We start from the raw sequence: 11,471 nt of genomic DNA on the forward strand, positions 1-11,471 counted from the left end.
CCAACCATTGGTGGAGGCCCTTCAGTTATCTAGGACCTAATCTCAGGAATCATTGGGATATTTTAGCATACTGATTATGTTACTGGACTAGTAACCTAGAGACCTGGACTAATGATCTGGACACATGAGTTTAATTCCCCTCACTGCAGCTGGTGAATTTAAATTCAGTTAATTAAATCAAAGCTAAAATACAAAATCTGTATCAATGATGATGACCATGAAACTACCAGATTGTTGTAAAAACTTATCTGGTTCACTAATGTCCTTTAGGAAAGGAAATCCTCTGTCCTAATCCAATCTGGCCTGTATGTGACTCCAGACTCACATGACTCTTAACTCCCCCCTGAAATGACGTAGCAAGCCACACCAGTTGTATTCAAGAAGGTGGCTCATCACTGTCTTCAAGAGCAGTTAGGGATGGCCAATGAATGTTAGCCTTGCCTGTGACCTCCACATCCTGTGAATGAATGAAATAAAAATCCTCTCTCTCCTCCTTTGATGCTCCTGAGAATCTACCTCTTTCACCAAGCTTTCAGTCACCCTGTCCTGATTACATCTTCTTTAGCTCAATGTCAATTTTTGTCTGATTACATGTCAATAAAGCACTTTAGGACATTTACCTATGTTAAAGTTGCTATACAAATGTACGTTGTTGATCATGAAGAATCCACAAGATTTCTGTTAAAACTAAAGCAAGTAAGCTCAAAATATTCTCTTAAGATATCTCAAATTTAATGTTAAACATTTCTCCTTCACATTTTCGTGTATACATACAAAACTTATTCTACAAACTTTTATGAACATGTGCATATTTCAGTCCCTCAAATTTAGATACACAACTAGTGAAGTCTTTTAAATCTTAATTCCACCGGTCACATTGGACTGGATAATCCTATTAAATCAACTGGCTCTGGCCGGCAAAACCATAGGATGCATAAAATAAAACCTTCTAAAGCATGCAACCTTTTGAATCATTATTGACTGAATCGGAGGTCTTTTTTTCAAATATTTATCTTGTTTAAATATTCTTAAACCTACCTCACCGATATTCCGGACATTTATAGTTTTCTTGGACTGTGCAACACTTCCTACAATGCCTACGTCCAGTGGAAAAACAATCTCGTGTTCAGGATGAACAAGGCAGTCATCCAACTCAGCATCCTTGTGAATGTTGAACAGCCTGGTGGCTAGCTCCCCTGTACCATTCCTTTGCCGGTACATAAACAGACTCATTCGATCTGCATGGATCAGGAAACTAAGCCTTCGTAAAATTTTGAACACCACCTTTTCCATGTTTACGCTCTCCTGCATGTCTCGGATAAGGTCAAAGAGAATTTCACTCTCCTGCACCTGGCCAACTTCCTGAAAAGTTGTGATGTTGGCAGCATCAGACCCTTCCATCAGCTGAGCAACAGCTTCTGGGTGCAGTTTTTTCTCAAAGTATTGCTTGGCAAATTCAGGATTAGAGTCCAGGAATTTTTCCGCAGCTTCCCTGTCCATGTTGTTGACTTCTGGCTGTTTGAGTACAGCACCACTAAATCTGATAAATTCAGTTGACCACTGGTAAATATTCTACACCAGGTTCCCAATAACTGCAACCGATCTAGCTCATTGTAAAGCTCCTGCAAACACAGAGGCTGCTTTGCTCACATTCTACTGTCATCAGCAAGCTATTTTCCTAATACTGCTGAAGGTGAACTGTTGTGCGTGTAGATTGTCTCAGAGAAACCTGATCAAGTGTCATGTGACACAGGAACAGCCAGTCCCAGTCCCATCTCTTACCGGATCTGTAAGTAAGGAAGGTCTTTTCTAGGTGACTAATTCTGACCAGCCTTTAAGTTGCGGTAGTGGATGTAGCTCTTAACTATAAAAGGATCTCTATACACAATTTGTTATTGTGCCTGTTGGTGTTTCCTATTATAATACAGCCACCCCTTAAAAACCTCTTTTCATCCTCATTACTTTGGTGTTTAGTCTCCAATGAGCAGAGGCCACCTTATGTTTTCCACACTAATAATAAATGTGAACCTGAAAGAAATCATGACATTTAGCCGTAACTTTATCATAGAAGGCAAAATACTGTGGATGCTGGAGATCTGAAATGAAAACAGTGAGCGCTGGAAAAACTCAGCAGGTCTGGCAGCATCTGCGGAGAGAGAGAAACAGAGTTAAAGTTTCGAGTCCATATGAATCTTCTTCGGAATTGTAACTTTACCAGGTTGTAGTGCTAACGCAAAGCACTTTTTTTTAAACTTGCAATCGTCCTTGACTCATTTGCACAGCAGCATGTGCTTCAGCTAGGAGTATTTCGTGATTTATTATTAAATTTAAGGATGTATTTAGGGACAGGATTACAGGAATCTAATTAAAGGAGATAATGGACACCAGAGGGATAATAGTAATCTCTCAAACAAGGGGCAGAATCGTCCGTGGCCGCTGGCATTTTGCGTGTTCGGTGGCAGAAGCGGACAATATGACGAGAAGACGTTTCACAACGTCATGAAGCCACTTTGCAATTGTCTGCTCTACTTGTCTCTGGCAGGCTGCGCTCACCACCACCGGATATCAGGAACCTCATTGTAATACATCAGCGTATCATTATAAGGTCAGCCCGCTGGACTCACACCTCCACCGCACCTCCCCCCCGCCCCCCCACCGCCCCCCCCCCCCCCCCGCCCCCATTGGATCGTCCACTTGCATCGGCAGGAAAACACGCAGGTGCAGAACACGTCTTGATAACTGTGACGTGCAGAAGTCGGGACTTACCGCCAGGGCCTTGCTCACATTGTGGACATCCGAGGAGCAGCACATGCTTGAGCCTGACAGCAACATCGCACTGGAGGGACATCCATGGCATGCTGGGTGGATTCTTATGGACATGGCTCCACCGCGAAGCAGCTCACGGACGTTGGAAAGTCACCATTGATGCTGACAACGGACGATGGTCGAGGGCCTGGGAGAGGAAGGTCTAGGTTAGAGTGGGAGAGGAAGAGGTGTTGGGGGGAGTGAGGCTGGGAGAAGGGGAATGAAGGTGTCAGTTGGTGGGGTGGGGGAGGGGGTGAGGTTGGGGGGAGGTCGGTACCGGGAAGGAGGGGGTAACAGGCATGAAGGTGGCAACTGGGTAGGTGAAAGGAGGGTGCAAAGTGTAAGTGGAGGAGTTCGGAGGGGGGAAGAAGTGCAGAGAGGGGAGTCAGTGAGGGGGATGGATTGTGAAGATTGGCGGGAATCCAGGGGTGGGGGAAGGAGTGCAGACAGGGGAAGGAGCCAGGGTGGAAGAGGGAGTGCGGCGAGGGGAGGGAGTAAGGCTGAAGGAAGAAGTAAGGCTGGAGGAAGAGGTAAGGTTGCAGGAAGGAGTCATGGGGGGGGAAGGACTAAGGATGGCAGAAGAAGTAAGGGTGTCTGAGAGAGTCAGGAAGGAGGAAGGACTAAATGGGGGAGGGGGGTGTCTGCATTAGGGGGAAGGGCTAAGGGGAGGTAAAAGGATTTCCTGGAGGGAAGGGGTTCCGGGGGTGGAAGGGGTCCAGAGCGAGGAAGGGGTCCGGAAGGGAAAGGGGCGGAAGAGGTCTGGATAGGGCCATGGTGCAGGTGAATGGGCAGGGAAGGGGTCTGATGAGTCCATGACTGCCCTCTGGGGAGCAAACTGAGAGCGGGCATGGTATGAGGGAATGGTGAGAATGACCGAGGGCAGAGTGAGGCAGTAGGGTGGGAGGGTGAGGGTTTTACAGTAGTGGTAGAAAGGACGGTGAGGATGGTTGTGGGAACTTGAAGGCAGACACGGACTCTTGGGGTGGGAAGGATGAGGTTGGGGAGGTGAATGTGGATAGGCGTGGGATTTTCAGAAAGGAAAGGAACATGCACATTCACCTGGGCATCCCCAAAGAAAAAGGGTTGTAGCTGGTAGGTCACGGAGGGGAGGTGGAAGGGGATGCTGGGGGGTCAACTGTGATGGGACACTGGAGGAGGGTAAAGGATGGGGGAGCGAAAGTAAAACCGAATTAGCATCATACTGTCCAAATCGAAAGTGAAACAAGAGGCGTGGTGGGCGAGATCAGGTGCTGCATGGGAGTGGGATCATTGGGTGGGCAGAGATGCAGGTCAGCGCAGAAGGACAACTGAAAGTGAACCCCAGCAGGAAGCGTTGAAAATACTCTCGGGACATTGAGGTGAGTCACGTGAGGGGACACGTTTCATTATATTTTTCAAGTCTTTATTTTTTTTTCTCTAAAAACTCTTCATCTCCCCGAGGCAGCTCTGTAGCTCAGGGAGAGTCTGAAGTACGCACTCGAGCGCATGCACCAAGTTTGTCCCTGCCTACCCCTGCCAAGCCAGCCCAAAAAGAGCTAAATTCTGCACCATGGGTTTATATAAAATAGAGAACGTGCACATAAGGGGAAGTGGAACTTAGGCTGAGTTGGAAGTAAAGTGACCAGTGAGGAGGTTGATTGGAGAGGTTGGTGCAAGTTTTACTTTTACATCTAGGCACAGAATGGCCAGGAGCGGATAGGCTGCCAGGTTTTATATGTCGCCGTTCCTTCACTGTTGCTGGGTCAAAATACTGGAACTCCCTCCCTAACAGCACTGTGGACTGCAGCGGTTCAAGAAAAGCAGCTCACCACCACCTTCTCAAGGGCAACTAGGGATGGGCATTAAATGCTGGCTCAGCCAGCGAAGCCCGCATCCCGTGAATGAAAAAAAAATGCACTGTCCAATTTTACTTTCTTAAGATTACAAAAATGTGGACAAGGATTTCAGTAACGGCAGTGGTGAGTCAAGGGTAGAGGTGGACAATTGTGTCTGCACTGGCTCTCCGAATGAGTATTATCACTCAGTGCCATTCTCCTGCCTTTTCCCCATAACCCTGCATGTTGTTTCTATTTAAATAACCATCTAATGCCCTCTTGAATGCCTCGATTGAATCTGCCTCCACCATGCTTCCAGTGTATTCTAGGCTCGGACCATTCACTGTGTGAAAAAGTTTTTTCTCACATCGCCTTTGCTTCTTTTGCAAATCACTTTAAATCTATGCCCTTCATTCTCAATCCTTTTTTGAGCAGGAACAGTTTCTCCTTATCTACTCTGCCCAGGCCCCTCATGATTTTGAATACCTCTATCAAAACTCCTCCTTGCCTTCTCCTCTCAAATGAGAACTGTCCCAACCTCTCCAATCTATCTTCATAACTAATCCCTAAAACCATTTTTGTAAACCTCTACTGCACCGTCTCTAATGCATTCACATCCTTCCTACAGTGTGGCACCCAAAGTTGTACACAATACTCCAGCTGAGGTATAACTAGTGTCCTATCCAGGTTCAGCATAACCTCCTTGCTCTTCTATCCTATGGCCCTATTAATAAAGCCTAGGATACTCTATGCTTTATTAACTGCTCTCTCCACTTTTCCTGCCACCTTTAATTGCTTATGCACATATACACCCAGGTCCCTCTGCTCCTACACACTGTTTAGAGTTGTACCCCTTATTCTATATTGTCTCTCCATGTTCTTCCTACCAAAATGAATCACCTCACACTTTTCTGCATTGAACTTCATCTGCCACCTATCTGCCCACTCCACCAACTTGCCTATGTCCTTTTGAAATTCTACACTGCCCTCCACACACTTTACAACAATTCCAAGTTTGGTATCATCCGCAAACTTTGAAATTGTCCCCTGCACATCAAGATCTAGATGACTAATATATACCAAGAAAAGCAAGTGTCTCAATACTGACCGCTGGGGGAACTCCATTACAAACCTCCCTTCAGCCTGAAAAATATCCATTAACCATTACTCACTGTTTCCTATTGCTCAGCCAATTTTTTATCCTCCACCATGCTTCCAGACAGTGTACTCTAGGCTTGGACCATTCGCTGTGTGAAAAAGTTTTTTCTCACATCGCCTTTGCTGCTTTTGCAAATTCTCTGCCCTTCTCTGCCCTTAACACTATATTATGAACAATGTATATTTTTAAGTTATATATTTGTTTGTTAAGAAAGATAAAATGCTTCCCGTTTCATTTAAGTTTTGTGTGTGAACACTGGTGCCTGGAAGTCTGGATAGATTTCTGACCAAAGGTCAGTTCTTTTGGTTTTGTTTGCATATATACATTTTAAATGAGGTTTTACAATGCCTGAAGTTAAAGAAGTGGGGTAACATTTAATGATTGTGGGGAGGAAACACAAAGCGGAAAAAAAAAAATTACTGTTGCTGAACGACAGTGGTACAAGGACAGACACAGAGAAGAGGCAGAACAGAGAGTTCAGTGTTTGTCAGAGAGTGAAGACAGGGATTTTCTGCTCTCTGAGAAGAAAACATTAAAAGGCTATTGGGACAGTAGTTGACTGAATATTCAGTTATAGAACTCAGTATCATGATCAGTTTAGCAGAGATACTACTGGAAGACTGAGTTTAGAATGTGGTTTGTTGGTTGTCTTGGGCAGAGATACAAGTTGGGTGAAAAGCATTGAGTGAATGAATGCTTAGGAATTCACTGGAAGAAAACTGTTTGTAATGCCAGTATCAAGTGAGAAGCCTTTGAGTGTCAAGCTAGTGGTAACTCTTCACTGGTTTATGTGTCTGTAAAGATATTACTGGGGTAAAGGGATAGTGAAGCATCCTCTTGTGTTTAAGATCTTTCCAATTTCTTTTTGTTTGGTGTAATATAGTTATTTTTTCTTGCTTAATAAATATTTTATTCTTTGTGTTAACAGTTCATCAGTAGACTCCGGTGAATATGTCAGTAACTGTCTTCCACGGTTTCTAAAAAATAAGTTAGGATCTATCAAGCCAGGTTTCACTCTGGATCCGACTTGTCCAGTATTGATATTGGCTGGGATCATAACAACTACTTTGATCCCAGTCTCTGCTCAGATAATTAAAATCCCCCATTATAACTATTCTATAATTTTTGCACTGCTGTGTAATTTCCTTGCAAATTTGTTCCCTTACATTTTCCCACCAGCTGGTGGCCTATAGACTACACTGAGTACGTGCTAAGCACACTAATTTATACTATTTGGAAGTAATATTTTAAAAAGCTGTCCCTTATGCTGCCAGTTTTAGGCCTAGTGATGGCCTGCCTACATGATCAGCAAATTTCAAGTGCTCAGCTGTGTGAAATGTCAAGCTCAAAATGTCAGAACTTGAGGAGATGGAGACACATCTGGGAGGGAGAGAAGTTCCTGGAGCGAGAGCTTGACAGTGTGATCGTTCCAATGAGGGAGATGACAGTGGAAGAGTAAGCTGGATAACTGAAGGAAAGGCCAAGGCTGGAAGGAGAAGTTACAACAGGATCGTCAGCGCAAACTGTCCTCACAGATTTGGAGCTGTAACTTCTTGTGGGCCAAGCAAGGATTGTTGAAGGAAGAAAGTTATAACAATACAATTTTTCTTCATTAACAAATATTAACATTACAAAGTTATGTATCTAAGTTGACCATCGTGACTGCATTTACATCTTTTACAACATGTATTTTAATCTTTCAAGCTTAACTCTTTTAGGAAGGACTTGTATCTAAAATAAAACAAACACCAGATTTTAAAAAGTAACTAATGCATTTTGCAGCCAAAGTCTGTACTTTTTTATTGCCATATTTCTGAAGACTTGTCTTTTATAAACAATAAATATTTTATAAACATTCTTTTGCGATACTGTTAAGTTTGGGGGTAGAAATTTTGGGTCAGCGGGCAGGGGCACGGCCGACCCAGTCAGACGCAAAATCACGCGAGACAACGTTGGACAAGCATCCTGACATCATCCTGCACTCGTGCAATATTTTAGTTGGCGGTCGCGCGCAAAAGTCGGAAGTACGCCCGCTGACAGTTAAGAGGTCAATTAGTGTTATTATTGTTGCAATCGTCTCCGATTTTTCGTGATCCATTCAACGCTCTGGTTGACAGACGGGCAAATCGGCCAGGCGGACTTCACATTTTTCATGAAAATTCATTCAAGGGCGGGATGAGGTTTCTATTATTAAACTTAAAAAAAAATAAAAGTCTATGGACAAAATTTTTATCGTGCAATATGTTCAGGTGACTGATTGTGATGCTTGGACATTTTTTTCCTGATTTTAAAAACTTTATTTCTTGTTTTTAAATTCTTCAGCTCCCTGAGGCAGCTCTCTGCCTTCAGGGAGCTTTCATTCAGCGCTTGCCTGCTCCCGCACTTTGGCCAGTGCCTGCCCTCCTCCCACCCCCATCCCAGAAGCACTGAGCATTTCAGCGCACGCTTCACGCTAGCTGGCCGTTAATTGGCCAATCGTGGTTGGTGGTCTGTTCCCTGGCCAATCCCGAATCTATCTAACTCTGCCTTAAAAATAATCGATGCTCCAGCCTCTACACTCTCTCGAGAAGAATGTTCCACAGTCTTATAACCTGTGAGAGAAAAAAATTCTCCTCATCTCCATTTGAATTGGGAGACCACTTCTTTTTAAACTGTGTCCCCTTGTTCTGGCCTCACCCACAAGGGGAAAAATCTTTTGAACATCCACTCTGTCAAGCCCCCTCAGAATCTTATATGTTTCCATAAGATCATCTTTCATTCTAAACCCCAATGGATACAGATCCAACCTTTCCTCATTAGATAACGCCCTCATCGCAGGAATAAGTCGAGTGAACCTGCTCTGCACTGCTTCAAATGCACTTATACCCTCTCTCAAATAAGGAGACAAAAACTGTACACAGTACTCCAGGTGTGGTTTCACCAATGCCCTGTACAACTGTAGCAAAATATTCCTACTTTTATATTCCATCCCCCTTGCAATAAGCAACGACATTCTATTCACCTTCCAATTTGCTGTAGCTGCAAAGTAACATTTCCTAACTCATGAACCAGGACATCCAGATCCCTCTGTACCACAGAGCTCTGCAATCTTTTGCCATTTGATAATGGAAATATTCTTCCTGCCAAAGTGGCAAGTTCACATTTTCCCACATTATACTCCATCTGTCAATTTTTTGCTCAATTGCTTAATCTGTCTGCATCCCTTTGTAGACCCCTTATGTTCTCTTCAGAACTTACTTTCCTATCTATCTTTATGTCATCAGCAAATTTAGCAACTATATATTTGCCCCTGTGGCACTCCATTCATAACATCTTACCAACCCGGAAATGATTAGTTAGACCACATCTGGAGTACTGTGTACAGTTTTGGCCTCTTCACTCAAGAAAGGAAATAACTGCATGAGAAGCAGTTCAGGGAAGGTTCATTTGACTGATTCCTGGAATGAAGGAGTTATCTCATGAGGAAGGGTTGAGTAGGTTGGGCCTATACACTTTGGCGTTTAGAAGAATGAGAGGTGATCTTATTACAACATACAAGATTATAAAGGGACTTGACAGGGTGGATGCTGAGAGGGCATTTCCCCTTGTGGGAGAGTCTAGAACTAGAGGACACAGGTTAAACATTAGGGCATCTCCTATTTAAGGCTGAGATGAGGAAATTGTTTTTCTCTCAGAAGGTTGTTAGTCTGTGGAATTCTCTACCCCAGAGAGCAGTGGAGTCTTGGTCATTGAATATATTCCAGGCTGGATTAGATAGATTTTTGAGTGACAAAGGGAGCCAAGGGTTATGGGGGATGGAGGAGAAAATGGAGTTGAGGCCACAATCAGATCAGCCATGATCTTATCAAATTGCAGAGCAGGCTCAAAGGGTTGACTGGCCTACTCCGCTCCTAATTCTTATGATTGCCACTATAACAACTTGGCGCCCCCTAACTTAATTTCCAAAATCATTCTACAATTCTGTGACGAGCAGAATAGTGACACTAATTGGATAGCTTTTTCAAAGAGCTGGCACAGGCAAGATGAGCTGAATGGTCTCATTTTGTGCTGTATGGTTCTACGTGAATATTGGGCTGCATTGTCAACATTGGCAGTTTCCATGGACCATGGCATTGTTACTGTACACATCCATTTTTGATTTAAATAATCTTCTGTCTCCTAATGGGAGTCAGCATGTGCTTTCCCTAACTCTGCTTTCACCTGTTTTGCTATAGATTTCATTGTGAAATAATGTGACAAGCTCATGTCTCCATGAGTGGGAGCTGCTTGATGATGTCATGGACCATTCTGACATCAGTTGGAACATAAGGAAGTGCAGTGTTCTATTGCCTGTAGTAGAATATCAAGTGCACTAAAGGAGGGTACCACACTACTCTGCCGTGTAACACATATGCTTCGCCAAGACATAATATTATCCTATAAGAAGCAGAATTAGGATTCATTATCTTGACTGTAACAGAATGCCATATCTTCAAGTTATTAGGGAGCATACATATCCATCACACTGTGGTTATGTTTATTATCCATTTGACAAGTGACTGTTAAATTTAATTAATACATATAGGAGTTGGATTTCAGCAGGTAGTGGATTCTGCAATTTTGCTGCCTGCCCCATGTCCTTGGGGAGAGACCTGAGCCAATTTGATGGTCACCTGATTAATACTGGCAAGCTGCTGCACGCTGTTCATCATTCAGGCGGCGGTGACATTCCTCCTCTTAGGAGCCAGGCCAGAGCATTGTGAAGTTCTTGGGACGGAAACAAATATATATTCAGCCAAAGACATTTAGAATTGGAACTGCACGAGCTGTTAAACACGGACTCTTCATTATCTCTTCCCAGCAGTTCCTTCTGCCGGTACATGTGTATGGTAGCCTCAAGTGGATAAAACGTACAATGTAATTTTCAATACACTACAAACATTACAGGGGTGGGGGGGGGGGGGTGGTAGGGGAGGCAGGTTGAGGATGGGAGGCAATTACCAAAGTTGTGTGACTGTTTTGGAACAAGCTATCCAGATACTCCTCCTGCCTCACTTACACATTGTAGCGTCTCCAAGTTGCAATCCAACAAAATTTTGAGCTGAAGTCATTCAAGGTGTAAGCATTCCCCCCCAAAAAAAAAAACAGCCCAGTTTCACAAAATCTCACGATCTGCAGTCCCAACGCATTGGCTGTGCTGACATTATGTATGTATTCTACATTAATTTATGTTGCAAGTTATTTATTAATCACTAGTGGTTAAAATTTAATGTTAAATTACGGCTATTGGATGGATTTAATTTGATTTCTATTGGTTAAATCTACTACTCAGGATTAGTATATTAATCCTACTAAGCCTATTTACTTAAAGCTGATGGTTTGCTTTTCGCCCTTGCCTCTGTATTTTAACTTAAGTGGCCCCATAATCAACTCGATTGTTAAATATTAAAAAAGGTAAATAAGTAATTGAACACAGCTTTTATACTTTCATCTCTGCAACTCATTCCTCTGCGTTAATTGTGTCACCACTTTTCAGGTACTTCAGCTGAGATGTCACTGCTAAGATTCCACAGTGCTCTTTTTGACTGAGTCTACACTTTCAATTGTTTTCACTCAGTAACAAAAGACTTAGGATGGTTCTCCTCTTCAGGGTAAGTTTGGGTGGGGAAAGACCGTAATGATGTCCTAACCCCAAAAGTGAACGGTGGGATTCC

The 11,471-nt window shown here is 43.4% G+C and overlaps 1 protein-coding gene across 1 annotated transcript in view; it reads right to left on the reverse strand.

Annotated features, from left to right (window-relative positions):
* LOC121278456 (rod cGMP-specific 3',5'-cyclic phosphodiesterase subunit beta-like) overlaps nt 1–7,587 on the reverse strand; it is a 67,039-nt gene extending 59,452 nt beyond the window's left edge. The window contains exons 1-2 of the mRNA XM_041188908.1: nt 7,574–7,587; nt 1,039–1,492 (exon numbers count right to left, since the gene is read on the reverse strand). Of these exons, the coding sequence (XP_041044842.1) occupies nt 1,039–1,492; nt 7,574–7,587 (468 nt within the window). The remainder of the gene's footprint in view (nt 1–1,038; nt 1,493–7,573) is intronic.
* Between the last annotated feature and the right edge of the window lie 3,884 nt (nt 7,588–11,471).

The sequence above is a fragment of the Carcharodon carcharias genome, chromosome 1, assembly GCF_017639515.1.
Source record: "Carcharodon carcharias isolate sCarCar2 chromosome 1, sCarCar2.pri, whole genome shotgun sequence".
Taxonomy (NCBI): Eukaryota; Metazoa; Chordata; class Chondrichthyes; order Lamniformes; family Lamnidae; genus Carcharodon; species Carcharodon carcharias.